Source organism: Pterocles gutturalis, unplaced genomic scaffold, assembly GCF_000699245.1.
Source record: "Pterocles gutturalis isolate BGI_N339 unplaced genomic scaffold, ASM69924v1 scaffold17714, whole genome shotgun sequence".
Classification (NCBI taxonomy): Eukaryota; Metazoa; Chordata; class Aves; order Pterocliformes; family Pteroclidae; genus Pterocles; species Pterocles gutturalis.
In genome coordinates this window covers 51,916-74,454 of record NW_010136093.1, presented here as the reverse complement: position 1 = coordinate 74,454, position 22,539 = coordinate 51,916, and the positions used below count along the sequence as shown (strand labels likewise).

General features: G+C 41.8%; 1 protein-coding gene across 1 annotated transcript; it reads left to right on the top strand.

The window, feature by feature from the left end:
* Positions 1 to 596: 596 nt before the first annotated feature.
* GATB (glutamyl-tRNA(Gln) amidotransferase, subunit B) lies at positions 597 to 18,838 on the top strand (the record flags this gene model as incomplete). Its single annotated transcript, XM_010082185.1, has 8 exons — positions 597 to 710; positions 1,796 to 1,880; positions 2,221 to 2,265; positions 4,247 to 4,436; positions 10,564 to 10,697; positions 11,091 to 11,169; positions 16,541 to 16,675; positions 18,710 to 18,838. Coding segments are annotated over 8 exons (911 nt in total), but the record flags the coding sequence as incomplete, so codon positions are not given.
* Positions 18,839 to 22,539: the final 3,701 nt, after the last annotated feature.

Genomic DNA, 22,539 nt, shown 5'->3' with positions numbered 1-22,539 from the left:
GGGGAGATTGCAAAGATTGTAGTTTCTTGAAGGACAGGAAGAAAATTGCAAAAAATTCCACCACTTCTCACATTTTGTCCTTGAGCTGTAAATTCCCAAGAACACCTTAGTAAATCTGTTCAAGGTAACTGTAAGTTCTTGTGTTCCATGTAGGGTAATACACATCCATCAAATTGTAATTCCAAAAGGTATTTTTATGCTGTTTTCAGAGGAATGGAAGCTCACAATCCACAACTTCAAACTGCTTGTCTAATTCTGCCCTTTATTTAAAAGCTGTGAATCAGAAGCTTTTTTCACTATATGGCTTAGAGGGTCTGCCCTGCACACTGCACCGTGCAGTTTTCTCTGAGAGGAATTATGAGCAATAATTTTTAAAAACAAGTAGTGTTTTTGGAAAATTTTGAATGATTTGAGGCAGTGGCTTGAAATGGAATCACAAACAGAAAGCCGTGATCAGGTGGTTATTATTACTTGCTGAACATATGGAAGTCTGCTATTAATGCTCTGCACATAACATGCAGTTTATTAATGCATGCTGAGGATTTTACTCTAGTTTACAGGTCAGACTATTCTGTTGATAAAATTTCCTTTTACAGAGGGTCAGCTGAGAGTGGATGCCAATGTTTCTGTGCATCGCCCTGGAGAGCCTTATGGAGTGAGGACTGAAGTGAAGAACATCAATAGCATACGATTCCTGGCAAAAGCAGTAGGTAAATGATGGTTGCTTCATTGTAAGAGCATTGTAGATATTTCGTGTGGCCTGACATGAAATATGTCAGGCTCCTGAGTGCAGTAATTGGCCTTAAATGCCCTGACTACCTTCACCTCTGTGTCCCTTCCACGCACCTTGCCTGTGGGTCCAGGAGACACATTTAAGCTCAGGCTGGGCCCTTCAGACTTTGCCTGAGCCACATCACAGGTGTGCCAGTTTTCAGTCCTATCTCCTGATGGATTTTTGGACCTGTTCTGCAGTCTTGTTCCCAGTCCTGCCTCTGGACTTAGCTCCTCCTGCTTCTGACTGAACTCTCTGGATGTACCGTGGAGCCAGCTCATCCCCTCACCTTGACTGAGACTGTCAGTGGACCCTGTTAGTGACACATGCCTCTGGTCCATGCTGTTCAGACTAGTGGGACTGCACCAGACAGGGTGGGCATTGCCTGTGCTGTGATCACCCTCAGCTCCTGGCTTATCCCTTCTTGTGGAGCAGCCCTGCTCTTGCTGCTCCCTGACAGAATAAATCTTAGTTTGGGGTACTCTAGGGATAGCAGCCATGTTAGTCTGAAGTTTTCTTGCAGAGGTAACCCTCTGGCTACATGAAGAATAAAGCAGATGATTCAATGCCTAGCATGTTTAGTACTGAAATGCGTTTGCAGTAGCTTTGAGTCCCCCAGCGTAGGTGATTGCTTTCCACTGAGGTATGGTAGGTGGTGTGTATGAAGTTCAGATACAGCTTGGGTGTGAGCAAGAAAGGATGATTACTCCATCTCCGAAAGAGAACTCAACTGGGTGGTTGGGAGGTCACTAGGAATGTATGGCTTGGCTGCAGTGCCTGGGAGAAGGTGCCTTCTATTTAAAGGGAATGAAAGAAGATGAGGAAAACACAAAGAAAGAAGCAGTGCTGGAGGGAAAGACATTGACTGATAATTCTGCCTGTAACTGCTGCTGTTTATTTCATTAAGGTTTAAACAACAAATTATTCCATTGTTGCATAGCAGTGAAAAATGAGATAGTGGAGTGTACAAAAGCTAATAGTGCGGTATAAAAAGCTCACACTTTTTTACTTTGTTTCTGTCAGACTATGAAATACAGAGGCAAATTGAAGAACTCGAAAATGGAGGAACAATTTTGAATGAAACAAGAGCTTTTGATTCCAAACTTGGGTGAGTTTTTATTTTTGGAAGAACATCAGGATACCTAGTGACATGATCAGGAGAGTAGCAGAGTATTGCTTAGCTTCTGGCTTCCAAAGCTAGTGTTCCCAAGCATGGTCTCCTCACAGGTAGTAATTTGTTCTTTAAGTTGAGGCTTTTTCACAACAGGTCGTATGCTACATTGAGCAGCCTCTGTGTGAAAATTAATGCACTGTTACATACACACATTCTTTGAAGTGGCTTTCAGAAGCTCTCCCGATCTTCATGAGTTTTGCTTTGTGTTTTTGCCATAAAACTAATTCTGTGGTGTACCTCTTACCACATCTTACTTGTTTTCTTTTTATTTTAGGTGCACTATACCAATGAGAGACAAAGAAGGAAAACAGGATTATCGGTATTTTTTTTTTTAAGCTAACATTTCAAGAACTGAGAATTTACTTCATTTCTTAAGTGTAGTCAGTGTAATGGGCATGTAAAGTTAGCCGGTGTAGTGAGCATGTTTGGAAGTTTACCTTCTACTGGAAGGGGAAGAGACCTGTCAAAATCAGTGCTCGTCTGAGCAGTTCAGATTTAGAACTGTGTCTCACCTCTGCTAAAACCCATAGACCTTTCCCAAAAATTAAGATGGAGTACCTTAACTCAAAGTGGGTAAGTAGAGCAAGGTTTACTTTGTGGCCAGTACAAGTGTTCTATTAGGAAGGATTGACATAGAACATAAGAATATTCTGAATTAAGCATTGCTCCTGCTTTAAGTCCATACTGAGGAAAATGATTTTCAGATATCAGGCCCAGCCTCTCTGTCCTTAAATTCTGCGATCATAGATCGCAATCACTGTTTGAAAATCCGAACTGCTATTGGAAGGTGTCAGCATTCATCGGCGGGTTTCTACCTTAAGATCTTTGTAGACCTAATGAAGATGTTACTTTGCTAAGTACTTCTTGCTTTCTACTAGTGTGAGATGACAGCCATCAAACCATAAACAGCCACCCAAGAAGGATTTAGCCAGAGGAGGCAGGGACAAAGCATGAGTCTTTTTGGGAAGCAATGCTCCTGGGAGCACGTGGAGGGGCAGCGTGGCAAAGCAGCAGCACAGCTGCTTAGTGCCCTAGCATGGGAGGCAGTCACAGTGGTGTCTGGATAGGATGGGGAAGAGTGATGCAGCTCAGTTATTGCTGATTGCTCTGGGCACCCCTTCTCCTGCTCTGTGCATGCCTGCCTTCCCCTGCTTAGAGCCATCTTAATGCTGATCCTCCCGGTGGTTCCCTAGCTTTGCATCCCAGAGGCAGTCTTCCTGTTACACCTGGAGTTCACTTCCCAGCTGGAGAATTGTAGTTCTGCAGGAGAACTTTCAGAGCCTCTTAGCTTTGCCATATCTGTGTTCCTGTTAAATCTACGTGTATTCTACCCCTGATGTTACTAGAGTAGAGCAAGGATTTCAAAAACATCCCACAAACTTTAAATTTAAATCTGCTTTTTAATTTATTGTTTGTAGAAATGCAGCAGAAAAAGCAGTGATCATTTTGTGAATTCCTTACTGTGGTAGGGGCTGGCATGAGGTTTATTTAACAAGACGAAGTTGAGCAAATGCAAAAGAAACTTCATTAAAACGTAGGCAAAACTGGTGAGTCTAAGGTATTTCAAATAATGACCAGAAAGATTATTACTAGTGCTAAGGTTATAATCAGTATTAAACTGTGGTTTTCAGACTTTTTGTAACTTACTGCTTGACATTATACATGAAACTTAAAATCTATGTTTAGGCAGATTTGAAATAGAAATTCTTATAGTAAATGTAGAGGGTGCCCAATGTCTTTTATTCTGATATTTTTGAACCCCTCATTTCATCATGTAAGAGTACAGTTCCTGTTTCTGTCACAGTTATTTGAGTGGTTTGAATTGGCCTTCTCTTTAAGGGAACCTTTTGTTCTGTGATGGCACCCTGTTGAGCACAGTAACTTTGCTTTTAGCACAGCATGAGATTTCACAAAAATTTTTGAAGTTAGTCTGGAAAAGGTTACAACCTGCCCAGATCTCTCCTGGCAGCTGGCTGTCAATCTGTGTTTTTCCCTGACAGTCTGCTTCTGGTTTTGACCAGATCCGCAGTTCATGCTTGATGCCGAATGGAATGGCTGAGCACCTGCCTGCCAATGAGAAGTAGGAAATTAATTCCTTATTTTGCTTTGTTTGCATGCACGGCTTTTGTTCTACTTATTAAGCTGGCTGTATTTCAACCCACAAGTTTTCTCACTTTTATGCTTCCAATTCTCTCCCTCATCCCAACAGGGGGGAGTGAGCAAGCAGCTGTGTGGTGCTTGTTGTCAACTGGGGTTAAACCACGACAATTGTAAAGGCGTTTTTCTTCCTTTTTGCTAAGGTTCATGCCAGAGCCAAACCTTCCTCCATTGATTCTGTACAATGCAAAATCTTTGCCGGCTAATATGAACCATCAGCAAGCGGTTAATATTGACTGGATTCATGAGAGACTTCCTGACCTCCCCAGTGTGAAGAGAGCAAAGCTTGTTGAACAGTATGGGATTCTTCCTGAACACAGCTTCACCTTAATGGTAGGTCTATTGATCAAGTGCTAAAATAAGCCTAGAAACTTCAAAGTTGCACAGTTTTTTAAAAAGTTTTACAAATATAATATTAACCAGCTGTCAGTTCTCATGGATGTTTTTTATTTGGAGATATGTCTAATGCGTACTTTGCGCCCTGGAGCCATATACCTGGAACGATGGGCAAAAGAAACCATAAGCAATGTGCCTAGAAGTGTTTCTCATGAAAGGTGTAGTCAAATAACTATTATTTAATATTGATCTTGTCTACCTACACATGAATGCCCTGCAACAAATGTACAGCCTCCTGCTGACAAACCCTGCCAGCGCCTGCTCCTCGTCTTTGGGTCTGGTACCAGGCTGGGCGCATTGTCAGTATTTAACAAATTAATAGATGTATTTTCTTGACTGCAGATGCAAGACCCAAAGTTTAAACCTTTCAGCTTCACATGCCTGTTGATCTAGCTTCCATCTTATTCTGGAAAAAAAAAAAAAAGAAAACAAAAACAGACTTACTCTTGAGTGAATACTTCAAATGGCCGTACAACATCAACTTTGACCTCACAGTGCAGTTTATCAGAAGAGGGGATGAGAAAAAAAAAGAATGTGGCAAATATTGATATAAATAAGGAAGTGACAGAAAAATCTCATAACTTCCAAAATTATTCTAAAGGACTCTCAGTTTCTTGAACCCAAAATGCATCATCTATGTTTGCCAGTGATAACTCTGGGGGGGGTAAGTATACCCACCCAAGATCAGACATTTCACAGAGCCAGCTAAGCTACGACAGTGTCCTGCTTTGGTTACCTCTGTGATTAGTGGAGACAGGAGAAAAAGGACTTCTTTAGAGTAAGATTCAGAGTGGAGCCATAAGTACTTTAAATTGTCCTCTGGAGGAGTTCCTTTCCTTTGACTATAAGTGAAGGGAGAGCAGTGCACATAACTTAACTACCTAGTATCCCTCCTTTGTGTATCTGTAATTTGATACACCTGTACAGAAACTGATTCTATTAAAAAAAAAATAAAAGTGGTTCATTCTTCTGAAGAACATTAGGAAAACTGCTTTTGTGGTGGTGTGCCATTTTAGTGAGTTCCAGATCTTATTACTGTTTGGCGGGCAGGCGAGTAATAAGTCTTATCAAAGTCACGAGGCTGCAGTGATAATATCAAGAGGTGTCAGTAGTTCTTGCCTTTCATTGTATAAGCTGCAAAATGTGATCCCCTTCTCTTAGTTCTCCTTGTTGAGCAGGCTGTTAATGGCATGGAATGGTCAATCTGGGTTAGCTGTCCAGGTTGTGTCCCCACCCAGCTCCGTGCCAACCCTCAGCCTACTCACTGTGGGGGGAAGAGTGGGAAAAAGAGAAAGTACTGCTCAGCAGTAGCCAAAACACCTGTGTGTTGTCAGCGCTGGTTTAGTCACAAATCCAAAACACAGCACCCTACAGGCTGCTCTGAAGAAAATAAACTCCATCCCAGACAGACCCAGTACACCCACTCCTTTCACCTGGTATCAACCCACTTCTTGAATGTTTCAGTTTTGCTAGTATTGATGGCTTCTGCTGGGTGGTCTCTGTCGTCTCTATCAGCAAGCCCTATATATTTGCCTCATCAACTGCCCTTTCTTTCCACCTGTTCTCTGAAATCCACTATTGCCTTTGCTTTTTCCTTTTTAACTTTTTTTCCTTTTTACAACTTATAAGACAATTAATGAGCTCCAAGCTGAAATTCAGGATTTAGCTTGTAATAAGACAATGCATCCATTTGAATGCATGAAGTGAATGCGTTCTTCATTGCAGGTCTTCTTTTATTGTGCATTATAATGTCAGCATGTATACCTTCATTGCAGGTCTTCTTTTATTGTGCATTATAATGTCAGCATGTATACTCTCCATAAAAGTTGCTTGTCTGTTCACTGGGAGACTAGTTAACCTTAATTCATCTGAAGATGGTATGTCCATGGCTGTGTTAAGCTTACATCAGAAGCTGCAGAAGATTGCTGATAGGGCCACATGCACAAATCTAATGAGCATTCTTTCAGGTTAGAGCGCCCAGGAGTGCTCATTAAATAAATGGCAGTGGTAGAGGGATGGCTCTAAAATGCAGAATCTCTGTTCTGCGCCAACTTGTTAGAGAAAACATTAAGTGCCAAAGTTACAATAAAACAATACCATAGTCCAGCATGCAAGTTAGTTTCTGAGCTTCATGAGCTTTATTCTTGTGTACAATAGCTACCTGTACGTACTGCAGTGTTGAGAATCTGAGACTCCTGCTTTGCCTAATTACAAGACGTGCTGAAATGGAAGGAGAGCATTACTAATTAGTATCTTTATATCTGTAAGCTGCTGCATTTTTGACAGTTTTTTATAAATTGCAAAAATACATTGAGTTGCTGATTATTTTTTTTTTGTGCAGAACGCTTCTTATTCGTAAAGATACAATTCCTTGAGCCATGTAGACTGCATGGTATTTGGGTACTCGGTTTCTGCATGCAATTACTACTTTGCTCTGTAAACTGGTAGGCTGGCAAATACTCCAGTCATGAAGGATCTCTGACAACTTTGCCAGTTATAATATTTTTGTCTTGCTTACTATTGAGTCAAAAAAAGAAGGTGTATTGGCATAGATATTAACATGGCTTTTTGTTTTCAAAAAGCATGCTGAAGTCTGCGGAGGCCCAACCAAAAAAGACATCAGTGGGCACAGTACAACATTCGAACAAAACAGTCTGATCGCTTCCTTTCTCATCTGAATTCCAAGTCTTTCTGTACTTCTACTGTTTGTCTGCTTACTCAAATAAAAGTGGCAGTTCCGCTTGGGCTTTGGCTTATTGCCTTGGTGGGACAATTACACTGGTGAATCCTTCAAACAGTCAAAAGTGGGATGCTGCAGAAGTTGTTTTTGGCCGTTTTGTTTATGACATGCTGTCCTCACGCTTGTTGGTGTGCAGGTGACTTTATGCTTATTTTTAGACCTTATTTTATAAGAAGCTGTAGGAAAAAGTTTGAAGTTTTGACTACTCTGCTTTCCTGCTTTAATAGGCTAGATTTTCCATTTTTTCCCCAATAATCTTGCACATTTTTGCTGCAGTGATTACCTCACAGTTGGTTATTGTGGAACTGTGATGGTGAAAATGGGAATAAGAAGGCAGAAAATGACATTTTATTTGTGAACATTGATGTAGTTTTCTTCTTCAGTTCTTTGGGAAGCATTATCGGTCTTTAAAAGCGTAAGTTTGCTTTACAAACCCAATGTCCCTGAAGATTGTACCCATGGTATTTTGTAAAATAATGTATTGTTTTAAACTTGTTTAAAAAGCATCTGGAATCACTCCACCACTAGGTTTCTTTTGACATCTCAGTACTATTAAATGATCATTATAAACCTTGTTGAAGAAAAAAATTTGCATCTGGTTGAAATATTGATATGTCAGATTTCATGCCAGTTAGACTCTAAGGAATAGGTTACAGAATGTAATGGGAGCACCGAGTGGGCCTGGATCACAAACATGGTGCTGCAATTCCAGATTTCTGGTTTTCCTTTTATGAAGATTAAAAGACTTTTTTCAGAATCAAGGGAGAACAGTCAGCATTCTGGCAAACTGGCACATTAGAGCGTGCAGTGGTTTTCAGCTCAGATCTATCACAAGGGACAGGGAGGTGTGTGTGTGTTGGCAGTTGGAGTGAATCTGGCATGAAGCTGACCAAAAATGCAAAACAGATTAAAGTCGAGTTCAAGTAGTACAGTATTTAGAAATTGAAGCTAATCAAGTTATGCTTGTGTTTTTCTAATATGGCAAGAAAATAAGGAAAATGTTTCATTTCTGTCAGTCATTTTGATGTTTTTGACATTCTGCCTTATTCATTTAAGTCTAGCGTTGTTCAGTTTTCCTACTCTTTGGCTACAGAAAATGACAGTCACTTTAAAACCCCTAAAACAAAATGCAGAGGAATTTTTGGGAATGTGTCTGGTTTTATGTGCACAAGTAGTGAGTATGGAGTTTGGTACCAGGCAGCATATGTAAGTCTCTCTCTCAGAGTATTCCTGAGCTTTTCTCCCGTTGCTGCCTGGCAATCATCAGATTAAAATGTGGAAGCTGGGTATGTTTGTCCTTGATTTTTCAAAGGTCTGGCAGCAGGGTCAGAGCTGTAGCTCTATCCAGGCTGTTGGTATCCAGAAATCTGCATGTGCCCGCTGCTAGAGCTATGCTGTCTAGCCTATACATGATCAAAGTGCTGGACATGCTGTGTCTGAGTTGCATAGCCTGCATTCAGACATGTGGCACCCACAGACCGTGTTTTTGTGTGCGTAATATTGTATGTAGACCTACTCTGCCTGGAGTGTTTGTAAAACCTTCCACAGGGTGTGTAAAGAAAGCAGCATTTATAGGTGCTCACTTTTTCCTCCCTAAATTGGACAGGTGTTTTTGTGGAGGAGAACCTGCTGTTTAAATAATCAGTGTTTGTTTTTGCTAATGAATCCTGGGGTGAATGAGAAAGAGGACAGTATTTAGTAATGCATCATTTTAGTAATTCCACTTAACACACACACAGTTTTTAATCAAGTTTACTGTACTTCAGTAATCACATCATTCCCTTACTGTTTTTTTAAGCCAATTTTGTTCCTCACAGTCTGTTTAGCCTTCAATTTTATATTGTTTGAGTAAAAAGTAACTGCTAGTTAAATTTGTAAGAACACTGGAAAAGAAGGGAATTATGTCTGTGTGTATTAGATAGATAAATAGGGAGAATTACAAGATTTACCTTTTTTCACAAGACTTCAGTGGCTTTTCTAGGATGAGAACTTGGTTTCTTTGCTCATAGTCTCGAGGTGAAGAGGGTAGGTCTGATTTTTGTCACATGAGTTTTACAGCATATCAACCATTAATCTGAGTACATTTTGTTCTGTTTCACAGAACAGAGAGCAGTAGTCTGCAGTCTTCTCAAGAGCCATAAATCATTACCAATGAAAAATATAGTACCTAGAGCTGTTAGAAGTTTGTCTTGTGAAAGTTTTGAGGAGGAAGGTCTAAAATTCTGGATTGCTCTGGTGGTAAATAAACTTTAAAAACAAGGGCAAATGAGGCTGTTTTGATGGGATGTGTTTGAGTGGAAAGGTCAGGCTTTGGTTTAGTGTACACCCGCACTCTTTTTGCTCAGAACTGTTCAGAGATCTGGCTGCAGTCAGTATGTGCTTAGAAAATGTTTTGGCTGTGATGACAGTATACTTAGAATAGCTTCTTGGCTGCCTCTAAACTGTTACCTCTCACAACTTCTGAGAGCTGGCTTGTCCTCCCCTGCATTTGTGCCACACACTGCAGAAGTCTGTGGCATGCTGGATTTGGATTCCTCCTTGAAAAGGTAGGAGCTGCTACTTAATATCTCTTCAGCCTTCAGCAGACCTAATGAGTTCTGTGCTAGAGTTAAAGATCCATCAATGCCTTGATGACAAACAGCACAGCATTCAACAGAGTGTGCAGTATCTGTTCTTCTAAAAACAATCTCAGATTTCACTCGGGCTATAAATTGAATCCCCTACTGTCATACCTTCTGAGCAGTTAGGGTGCTGTGGAAAAGCTTACATGGCTTCTCTGAAAAAACTAGAAAAATAAAACCTTGCTTCTTACAGCATGACCTTTCCATATCATTGAAGGGTGAGTGCAAGCTGAACTTATTCCTTCAGTCCAAAATAAATAGAAGTGACTGCAAGATCAAGAGTGAAATATCTGTAGACAGTTTCAAGAAAAAAAATCTCTTTTTGGGAAAAGGATGACAGCCTGTTAGAAGGCAGCATTATATTTTCTAGCATTACACGTATTTGAAACACACGAGGAGATGGAAAAAGCTTCTCCCCGAATGCTAATTTCAGGGAGGAGTTAAGAAAAAAAGATGACTCCTGTATTGGAAGTTCCACTGAAACAGACAGGCTGGCAGATAAGCTCTGTGTACCTATTCTAGACATAACATAGCTCGTTTGCCATTATTTTAATAAAATTACTCCAGAGTCTTGTGACTTTACAATGAATTCACAAAACCAAGTTTACTTTAGGATTGAGTATTTATACTCCAAGTGTAATTGTATAATTAATCAGGTTTGCACTCTGGTATCTTTTCAATGCATTTAACTTTTCTTAAACAGAATGAAGATGGATTAACAGAATTCTTTGAAAATGTGGTAAAACAGACCCAGATGAAGCCAAATAAAGCGATCGGCTGGATTCTCAATGACCTGCTCAGTTATTTGAAACAGCATTCCCTTACAGTAAAGGAAAGGTCAGACTTCTTGATTACTACAGTTGTGAAACAAAAGGGATCCTTTTTTCATCTACCATGAATAGTATGGTGTCACTCTATTGTGCGTTTCTGCTTTAGTTATTATCTGTGAAGTTTGTTAGGCTGGGCAGTACATCGTAGGCCTTGACACTGTCATGCTGAATGAAGTTAACCAAATACCTTCCAGAGAGGAGGACCGTGTAAAGAGGAGTAATCAGAATCTTCCTTCTTAGGAATATGACAATGGTAAGGCATAATCAGATAATCAATACCAAAGTTGAATATAGTGTATCATGAGGAAAAATACTAGCTTGTCATGCTAAACTGTGTGATCTCTAGGCAGTATTACCTCTCCTTATTCTCTGAGGTAACTTCTGCCCTCTTTTACCCTAGCCCAGTCAGTTCTTTTCTCCTGGCTGACCTTCTGAACCTGCTAGAAAAAAAAGAAATTTCCTCTACAGCAGCAAAGCAGGTAAGTACCTTTTTGATTTTACTCTACTTTGAATCTGTGGCTGCTTACTCCATTCGCGTAGCAATTTTATAACCAGCGTATACCAGTACATGGATTGCTTTAAAAGGAAATTATTTAATAGAGTGTTGATGAAGGATAAATTTTGTATCTACTATATGTGTATAATAGATGAAAGTGCCTCCTGTGCATATGATCTTACATCTGCATATTCAGTGTTAGAAGGGGGCACAAGCCAAATAGTAGGTTTAAGCAGTGTGAACTGAAGTCAGTTAAATAAATCCTGGCTCTGGACTGGACACTAGATCTCAATTTCACAGTTCCAGTCAGACCTGAGTGAAAGGTCAATGGGAGCTAATCCATGACTTGCAGTTAAGCTGCCAGTGTCAGTTACTAGGTACTAAGGGACAGTAAGATCTACATTCACAAGGATTAGCATGTGGAAAACGATATAATTCACCTGAGTGTAGTCACAAAAAGAGTTCTGCTTCGGTGTACCCCTGAGTCAAAAGTCTCTGAGCAAGTGTTGTCATGGACCTCTCAAGGCAGTACTGATGGTAAAGCTAGTTCTCCCTTCTTTTTAAATGTCATCTTGCTTAGGACAGTCTGAAAAATCAGCTCTTGATGATTTGTATCTAAAATTGTGAACTGCTTATGACAGGTACAAGTGGCTGCTGTATGTCTGTAGACAAAACTTGGAGTGTTTTTGTGACAGGAAATAATCTGTTGTTCACCTCAAATTCTTGCAGGCTCATTTATGTGGAATGCATGGTCTTTTCAAACTAGTATTCTCTAGAGAAGTACATGAGATGGCTGTTTCTTCTCAGGTGGTCATCAGTGAAGCTGTTAATGGAGATACTTAACTTGCCTTGTCTGCTTGCAAGCTTTTAACACTGAAATACACAGGGCGGGTATCCATCTTTCTAGCACATATTGATTTAGTCCAAGTACAATTTTGGAATAGTGTTGAGGTCAGTTCAGTTTTTGCATTATTATAAACCAAGTGCAACTGTTGCAAATGTAGGTCTTTACCCTACGTGGAGACACTTAAGCTCCTGGTTTGGGGTTGTTTTTGGAGGTGCTTGTAGTTCTTAATTAAGTTGGTCTTCTTGTTGATCTGCGTCCCTGAATAGCCAGCTGCATATGACAGGCATCATAAATAAAGATTTAAGTGCCTGACTTCAGGCATGTGCATTGGGGAATTTTGGATTGGAAACGTAAAAGCTTTAAAAAGGAGATAAAGTATTAATAGGAAGAGCATTGGAATGCAGAGTGCTTGTGTGCCTGTGGGGTTATGGCACACCCAACAGTTTGGTTTCTGCCTGTGAAAGGGAAGCTTCAGAACTCCAGTCTTAACTCTCAGCTTCCTTGTAGAGGTAGAGACAGGGTACTAATGCTCTTCTATGAGTTTTTTGTCTGGTGATATATTTGTGTACCAGCACTTCAGACAGATTATGAAATGTCAAGAATTTCAGAAATGTTTTTCTTGTTTAATTACCAACTCCTTGTAATGTGCATGTTGTCCTCTGTGTTCTGAAATTGGACACAGAGAAATAACAGTACTGTTTGCCATCACTGAGTGATGCTATCAAACTGCAGAAACCTTGCCACATTTAGAAAAGTATTTTGGTTGCCTGGATGTCAGAAGAATAACAAATGTTTATAACAATTCTCAGCAGTAGGTAGAGAGAGTGGATGGCCTGAGGGCAGAAAGGGCTATATATATATCTACAACAGCAGATGAATTGCAGCACTTGGGGTAGGGAAGAATGAACTGCAGCAGTAGAGACAGATCCAACGAGAAAGGATGGAGGAGTTCGATGGGGTGAGCACACAGACATGCGTACACACACATGCTCACTGCGGGAAGCTGTTAACAGTTTAAATTTTTAAGAGGTTTTGTGTTCAGTCTCTGCTGTATAAGGCACTAAAACCCAGGCAGATAAAAGTGGCAAGCACTGATTATAGACACAGAACATTGTAGGGCGGGATGCGTGTGCCAAGGAAAGGGCACTGTGTGCTTACATAATTACCACTTGGGTAATTACAGAGCTCACGCCCAACTTACCATCAACCATAGCATCCTACTCCAGAGGTCTCCGCAGCAGTTTCAGACTGGCGTGCCCGTGCAGAGGGGAGCAGCTTCCAGCTCTGCCAGTGTGCAGGGCTGTGGGGCGAGCGTGTGCTGGATCCGGGGACCTGCACAGGCACCCGCTGTGGCCCACCCCAGAGACACTGGTTTGAAGTCCACAGAGGGTGGTGCTGCTGCTGCTCACCCAGAGCTGAAACAGTGTGATGGGGAGTATGCCAGACATGGGGCCGTGGCTCTCGTTTGCAGGATCTGTAGCTGCGTATGGAGCAGAGCAGACCCCAAGTTGTGTTTGTTTCTGCCATTGCAGAGGTCACTCACGTAGGAATAACTTCAATAGACCCACTTGGCCCCCCTAATTTAAAGTAGAGAGCAGGGAAATGAGTACTGTACACAAACCTAAACAGAACCATCTGCTTTGACAATTATGGCTATGCTATCTGGAGGACTGGATCCAGCCTGCCCCTCACTTTTGTCAGAGGCTGAGGGACAACTGCCAGACACCAAGGCTTCCATGGCTGGAAAGGAGAGGTGCCCGCAGGACTGGCTGGAGTGGTGCTGCCTGCTGCTTCCCTCCCACCCTTGGCAGCAGATCGCTGCAGATAGGCTTTCCAGTTGGAGCGTTCTCAGGCACAGCAGTCAGCTGGCACGTTCACCAGTTGCAAAATGTTTGATATGATGCCTGTGGCAGCCAGACGTGCAAGTCCTGATTAATTCATCTTGACCAGTACTTTGCTGCTATGCCCATGTAGGTGGAGACAGCAGAACGTCATTAAAATCTAATCACGCTCAGGCTAGAATCAATAGTAGAAATGCCTGAGATTTCAGTAATGGAAATGATGCCTGAGATTCTCGTTTTGGCTCTGGAGGCTTCATAATTTGATTTTCCTGTTCTGGTGCAGGCAGTTTGTGTAAATGACTTGAAATAATTTTTAAAACTGCTTTCTTTAGATTCATGCTCCTTGCCAAGTGGAGAAACACATTTTTAAAAGTACATCTTTGACAGGTCTTGGCCACATCTCTTTCTGCTTTTCTACATACCTGTAAACAAGTGAGGGCCTTGATAATGTTGTTGCTCTACCAGCTAAGTGGAGACGCCTGCTCCCAAATTGAAAAGTACACATGATGCAGATGTCACAGGGAAAATGTGGTGCCTTCAAGGTTTCTAACGGGCAAGCTTTTCTCAGTGCCAGGAGATGGTTGGCACAGGAATAGAAGGGAATCAGAGCTGGATGTCTGACTGTCAAGCTGTCCTGCCCCTGATCTAAGTCAGCCTGATGTATGAGTTGCTCCTGGGTAACTCTGCCACAGTCATCTGCTTAGATTTTGTTTGTTGCAGATTTTCCCCTCCTGCAGCCCATGGCATCCTGCTTGAATACATACTGGTCGTAAAAATCACATCTGCCTTTTTCCGGGAGAGCGATATGGCTTATTCATTGTCCAGCCCCTGATTTGTGCAGTGCTTCAGACTCTCCAGGGTGTTTTGCTGTGGGCTGTGCTGCGCAAAGAGGACAGGGCTACTTCTGAGGGGTGACGTGCTGTCGTGGTGCCTCAGGAGGCCTCAGGGACAGAAAGCTCCCTGCCTGGTCCCTCAGGGGAGGAATGAGAGGGGGCTGCCTGGGGCAGCAATGGAGTGAAACAAAAAAAGGCGAGCGGCTGCAGACAGGTTGAATCTCTGATGGATGTATTTCTTTCTAGGGGTATTCCAGGTAGCATGGCACAATGATTTTTAAGTACTGCACTAAAAGGAAGATCTTGTAGAAGACATCATATACTGTGCTGATTTATTTAGATATAAACAGCTGAGAGCTTTACTTACAGCGGTTGTTACTCTGGCTGCTTATCAGTAACTTTAATAATATGATCTGCCTTTAGCCCTCTTCCAGGGAAAAATCAAGATGTAGCTGCCACAATGCAGCTGTGTGTCATTTCCCACTCTCAAGGTCTCCAGCAGAGTGATAAGATCCCATAAAAAGCTTTGGGGTACTGCTGACAAACAAATCTCTTGCAGGAATTGTATCAACGCATGGTTCTTAAATACCTGTTGGGGCTACAAAATTGCTTAACTTGAAGGTCTTTTGTATCAGAAAAATCTTCATGCTGAAGAAAATTGCTTCAGTGAAGGGGTAGTTAAGATACCATCCCACACGCTTCATTTTTCCTAAGTTGTCTTGCTGCCCTGCTAATTATTTAACATGCAGTTTGAATGCCTCTTCTGGTCTTCCCCATCCCAGCCTCTTCTTCATCCTACATTAGTATTTAATGCTGAAATTCTGATGTGACATCTAATTCCCTATTGGTATACAGCAGTGGCCCAAACATTTAATGCTGAAATTCTGATGTGACATCTATTTCCCTATTGGTACACAGCAGTGGCCCAAACGTTATCTTCAGCTCAGGATGAAGCACAAGCAGCTGTTTTAATATAGGTTTTCTTCCTCTCCTCCCACAGCTCTGAAATAAAGAGCAAAGGGAATATAGAAAATGACTGCCCAAGGAAATTGGTTTTTTATAAATGTTCTCTTCTCTCAAGTTTATTCCAGGGCGATAGCCCTGCTGCAGCACAGGAGAAATCAGTGGCATTAACAAGCGATTATTCCAGAGGCCTGGGCTCACCCAGCATCCCATAGTTGGAGGTGTGGTATATAGGTGCGCTGGAGCTGCTGCATTCATTCTGCTCAACGCTATTTTTCTTCTGCTTTTCATAAGTACGCTCATTACAGCTTGCTGATGAGGCCTGGTAACAGGATGAGTTACCTGGGATTGGACTTGGTACAATAGTCAGCTAATCGTCAGTTCTCGGGCAGGGACATTGCTCATGGAAATGCATTTTCTTATTGCTCTCAGGCAGTTCTTGTGAATAATGTGAGACGAGCACAGAGGAGCAGCCTTGCAGTCGGTGACAGTCTCTGCCGTGGTGCCCCCCTTTCCCAGCAAGGGAGAACTGGCTCAGAGCAGTGGGGCACATAGGGGCTCCGTGAACCATCAGCAGTAGCAGCGGGCAGCTCCCCATACTGCAGGAGGCTGCAGAGCACAAGTTGCGAACCATTAACCTGCACTCGTGCAGTGAGTGAAAAGGCTTTTTCTGCAGGATGCAGAAAAAGAGGAAGGGTAGAAGAGCTCTTTCAGTGAGGCACAGGATTAAATCTTGGGTTTGTTCGCATTTAGACAGTGTGCTGTTGCTTTAACTAAAATCCAGCTGCTTGGATCAGTAACTGAAATGCTGCACGTGAACAACACTGATATGGTGAGACATTGGCCTTCACTGCCCATTGTGATTTTCAGGTTCTTGCGGAATTGTGGAAGGGAGAAGGGAAGACTCCTCTTGAAATTGTTAAAGAAAAGAAACTGGAACTGATACAGGATCAAGAAGAGCTTGAACAGATCTGCCAGGCAGTGATTGATGGACAAGAAAATGAGGTGATTATGATGGTGCTGGAAAACTCGTGCACTATGGCAGTCTGTGGCACTAAAAAGGGGGTTAAAATGGCCTTTTCTTTTTTCCTTTTTGATTGACATTAGAGCCCTAGAGCCAGTATAGGAGCATTAAACCTGCTACTCAGGTATTATGAGGCTTTTCTTCTCCTTTCTTATTTTACGAAGTATTTTTTTTAAATTGAAGCATATACAAAATGATCAGCAGAAGAAATTACCTTAGCTAACGTACTAGGTCATTCTGAGAGACAATAAAAATTTAAAGCAGGAAAGCAAAACTGTGGGGCCCTGTCCCTCTCCAGCTGTACTGCCATTAATGCGACGCAGCCACGTAACTGATTTTCGTGTCATCTGTTGTGGTATTAGGGCAACACTGTTAAACTGTTCTGAAGCTGGATATTGGAAAAAAGGGAAAAAAAGCCTTGTTGATCATGAAGGGGAGGAGCGGGAGAGGATCTTTACAGAGTCTAAAAGCTGCTTTATAAAAAACAAAATGAAAACAAGTGCTTATGTTCTCTGAAGCGAAAATCTAAGAGCAGAAGTGAATAGCTTACTTCTAATATAAACACTGTCTCGATACATTTGCCATTTGGAAAAAAAACATTAACATCTTTTGAGAACAGTGCCACCCACCCCAGATCTCATTGGGGGATGCTAACAGCTCTGCAAGAGCTTTTGATAAAGAAAATGAGCTTGCGGGAGGTCGAGTGACCTCCATTGGACTGACTCATTTGCAGAGCCTGATAAAAGTGCTGCTGCATTTTCAGACCGGTACAGAAGCATGAGTGTGGGTAGAAAGAACATTAGAAGTGATTGGGAAGTGCGGAAACAAGGTCCGTAACTACGCTCCCATTTCAATAATAATGCTTTCTCAGAGAATGTAATTCCTCTCCATTTTCCACTGTTTCAGTCAAGCCAAATGCAGCAGAATGGCCTCACTTCCTTACTTGGATTTCCAAGTGATCTTTCACTAAGGCAAAAGCTGCCTTGAAGGCCTGTAATTCATCGCTTTAAACTGCTGTGAGAGCTTACCTTACAAAACAGAGTTAGCTGAGCACTTGATGGGTGAAAATCAAAGGATGCCTTGCTTTTTGATAGTAACTTTCTTTAAAATGAACTAATGTACAGTTGCTCAAGCCAACACTGAGCACTTTATGAAAATGCTGTATCTGGATTGTACAGTGTTCTGCCCATACAGGTAATTTCTAGCAGATCAGGAGTAATGAGTCCTTGCCATGTTGTAACATTACAGAGAAGATTTTAGACTACAATAATTTGGATACCCCAATAAGTAGCAACATTTGCATTTGTGCTTGGTATTGGCACAGTGGGTGGTTCGTGTCTTCACAATCTGTCCCTTTATATCTGTATAATACGACAGCCCAAAAGTGAAATTTCCAGTGGTTCTGTTTTCAGTGTAAATATGGCCCTTGCTATTTTGCAGGTGATTGTGCATCAAACACGAGCTATCTGATAGGAGGTCGTGTTTCTGATCAGTTCATTAATTGCTACATTGCAAAGGATTCCTTGCCTAAAGGAAATAACATGCCGTTACAAAAACACCGCCATCTATACTTGAAGGACCACACAAATATTATCAAAGAGGTTGTGATTCGAAGCAAATGACTTCCTGTAACTGAACAGTGTATTGAGTAAAAAAGTAGATCCTATTAGCAAAAAGAAGTCAGTCTGATTTTTCTGGCTTTTTTCCAGGAAGTCACTATTACAAGTTGCAGACACTGTTAAACTCCAAAAGTGTTTTCTGACTTTTTCAGTAAGAGATCTTTCTTTATCAGTGTAAGGCCCTGCTGCTGTAGGGACATGCTGTTGTCTCATGGGAACAGAGCAGGAGCTTATTGCAAAGCTGAAGGCAGTTTTTATAAATAACATTTTAGCCCAAAATACAGTATTCTACCACAGTGGTTCAAAGGACAAAAATATTCATACCTTGGCTGTGGATAAGTGAAAATGTCCAGGTTTACTGTAACAGTGGTGTCTTTTTTTTTTTTTTCTTTAAAGGTTATGGCAATAAAAGCAGGAAATCGAAAAGTTCTAAATAAGTTAATTGGCCTGGTACAACGAGAAACACAAGGACGATCCAATCCTGTTCTAGTGAAGCAATTATTAGAGAAGAAGCTGTCAGAGTAGCCACAAGAGAAAACTGCCCAAGTGTCTACTGAAAACATATGCTTTGTTCTGTCTGGTCCACTGCAAATGAACTTTGGTGCCTCCTTGTGTATCATCAGGATTATTGGTTTTCCTTCAAGCAGCATTACATCCCAGCCTTCCCCGGATGTGTCAGCCAAAGGCAGATGAGCCAAAGAATAGCAGGATGATGCAGTCACTGGCATCTCCCTCCCTTCTGTGTGCCACTCCGACTGCACAGCCATGGGAAACAAGTTCCCAGAGGTGTCTGTGAGTATGCGGAAAGCTGAAGCTGTATTGGTTAGTTCTGTAATAAAGTGTAAACTCAACTTTCCTAACTGCCTTTTGGTGAGAAGGGAAATTCACAGATCTTGAATGCAGAATCTGGTGGTGCACACTAACAACTCACTGTAAGTTAGTGAGCACACTAGTAACAATGATTAAAACACCCAGCAGTAATTAAGAAGACCATGTGTGCCTTCCTGCCTGGCAGAAGGGGAAAAAATGTCCACTGCAGTCATTCTTCCTGCTTTCTGAGGGATGGGGAAAAGCTGAAGTTGCTCGCTGCTGAAGTAAGTGCCTGAGGCTAGTGCCACAAGCAGATGTAAGTGCCTACATCTCAACTTATGTCAAATTGTTTGGGTACATAACAAGGAGAAGGTGAGGAGACAACCGCTTTGCCTACTCACAGCTCTCTCAGTTTTGAAGAGTTCCTAGCAGATGCGTGCCTGAGCCCTGCTGAGGTTCACAGCCCGTTTTGGCCTGTGAGGTTCAGCACAGCCGACACGCTGCTGCCGGCCCTGCACAACCTGCAGAAAACAAGTACTGCCTTTTCCTTGTGCAGTACCTCAGTAAAGGGACCATTCGCTGTGTCTTGGGGGTTGGTTTGGGGTTTTTTTGGGTTTTTTGGGGTTTTTTTTGTCTGCTGATGAGAACTTGACCCTGTGTTACAAATGTTCCAAGCCCAGGGCTGCAGGCTTCTCTGGCACATGGCTTTCTGCTGTCACCTGGAGCTGCACCAGGTTGTGGAAGGAACAGAACATGCTGTTAGCTTACCAAAACCATGCAAGAGGCAGCTGGGTTCCAGGGGCTGTTCCTATTAATCCTAAGGAGTGTTGTATGCTGGTGTTTTACACCTCCATTTTTCAGGTCCTCGCTTTAAGTACCTGCTGAAAGCCAGGGTCCTGGAGTTAATGTCCCAGTCCCAACCCCCTTCAGTTGATCAGACCATTAACAGGAAGTGCAACTGGAGGCAACCTATTACATTTACATTCATTAGGAAAAGAAATCCTATTTAGTACCAGGGGTTTGAAGTTCTTAAATCCCTTCTGGAGGCTGCTAAGCCATACATTTTAAAGATCACATTTATATCTCAGACCTCAGAGATGCTTCTTCAGAATTGTTCTTTAGGAGATGCCTGCAAGGCAGACATTGTCACAGGAGTGTGGCAGGTACGGCCCTGGGACTTCAGTCACCTTTTGCAAATGTGGTGCTTGCAGCACTGGTTCAAAGTAGGTTGATGGCAGTTCGTTCTCATGAGTTGCAGTGCTAATGGATGTCTCCAGGAGGATATTTCTGTACCAGCTGGCTCACGGTTCAAGTGTAAACTCTTAACTAGAAGGAAAAAGCCTTAATGGTTTTCAAATACATTTAATGAATAAAATTTATACCCATTATTCACATAAACATAACTTTACAATTCAAAAGTTATACAGCTGACAAAAAGCAGTACCATGGTTGTAATCAAAAACTATGACCCTTCAAAAAAAAAAAAAACCACAAAACCACCAAATCTCTAAAAATTCCCCCCAAACCCTCAAACACTTTCCCCTTCCACACACCCCCCGCCCCGGATTTTCATGTAACCTCACCTTCACGCAAAGGTTTTCACTGTAACTTTTCACGTCATAAGCAAAAAAAGTACCATTTTTGCTTACAGTGGTGTGAGTTTTCAGGGAAGTCTTCCGTCAATAAAGGTTTAGATTATACAGCAAATTTTAGATTTGGGAATTCTGTTTAACTCTTGCCATGGCAGCAAGAAACGAAAAGGCACAAGGGCTTCTGCATGAAATCTTGAATGTTAATTTAAAGGTCCTCACCCAGCTGAGAAAAACACAATTGTTTCCAAAAGGTGGTCCTCCAAGCTTAACGCTTTTTGTTGCACAGCTTGACTCTGCTGTGCCTTGCTGCAGTGGGTGTCTTTTAAAAAAAGAGAAAGCAAAACAACGATGTATTTGGAAGAATAATAGTGAGGCTGTATTTTAAAAAAAGATCTCCACTGCCGTAACATGGCTTCTGCTGGTAAATATCTTTTTAGTGGCTACTTCGTCTTAGCCACACTCTTCCTATGTAATTACCCTTTGCTAATACGGTACAAAATCTGTTAAAAATCACAAGCCAAGTTCTGCCTGAGTACAGCATTAGATCTTTAAATGGATTTACTGTAAATCTCAGTCTATTTTCACCTCCGCCTGCCAGACACAATAGATAACAAGAAAGAATAAAAATTGAAGATTATTAATTGTAATATTCTTCCCCTTCCAGGGAAGGGAAGGAGCAGCTACAGTCCATAAATTTTGCACTAGATTATGAAACAGCCACTTCTAAAATTTTTAAAGAAATCTTTTCCAGATGCACACAAAGTGTAAATTTCCTTCTGATAGAAAAAAAGCAATTTGAGTCAAATGAGATCAAGACAATGAATCTTTTCAGCATTTGTAGAGATACCAGCTACTGACTTCAAAGCAAGGGTAGCTGCAGGGCCAGGGCTGAGAGCTGAGAAAGCTCAGTGGGGCCAGCTGACATTGACCCCCATGGCAGCCTGCAGTGAGGTGCTTATCAGTCACCTTACACCATTTTAATTGAACCAGTACAACCAAAACACCAGATCCCTTTTTGCCTGCCAAGGGACTGATACAGCAGCCTAAATACAACCACCACCTTCCTCTGTGTCCTAAATGGAGCTAAGGGCAAATTCTAAATACTCCACAAGTGAATTCTGTACTGTGCAAAAACAGCTTTGGTTTGTATTCGCGTAGCAGTAGTTGATGGAGCATGTTAAAAGACAGAAGCAGCACCCTCAAGGAATATTGTATCTGCTATTGTAAGGACAAATAAAAAAAGCCCTAGGACCGGTGGGTCCACGGGATAAAAGGCAGAGCCTGACTATGAAGTGTTTGGTGGCAGAACATTTTGCAGACCCGGAGGCTGTTTTAAGTGTGGTTGTATCAAGGCTAGGAACTCGAGAATTAAGATTGAGGCTTCGACCCCAACTTGCAAGTCTTATTTAGCAAAGGCAGCGCTCCCTGATCTACTAATTGCAGATGCCATCTGTGCAACGGTGTTCGGTGGGGTGAATTAAGGACAGTTTCATGCAGGTTTTCAGCAGTAACCATCCACAAACAGAGGGACCAGGGAAAACGCTCACAAATTAAAAGCTGACACTCGACACTGTCACGACAATCTCATCTACTCGTTGCTGGGAAGTCCTTTAGGAGGTCAATCCTGAGGGTGGAGAGCTGATACTTACTATCCTGTGTAGCTGAGGTATCCCGCATCTGAGGTTGCAGAAGAGGAGAAGAAAGTTGTCAAAAAAGATGCTGGCAATGCTGAAGTAGTGAAGAAAGAATTTCTAGCACTCAGCCTTGACTGCAGAGTTTAATTTTAGCTGTGTTAAAAATAGAAGTATATGATAGGAACCTTAA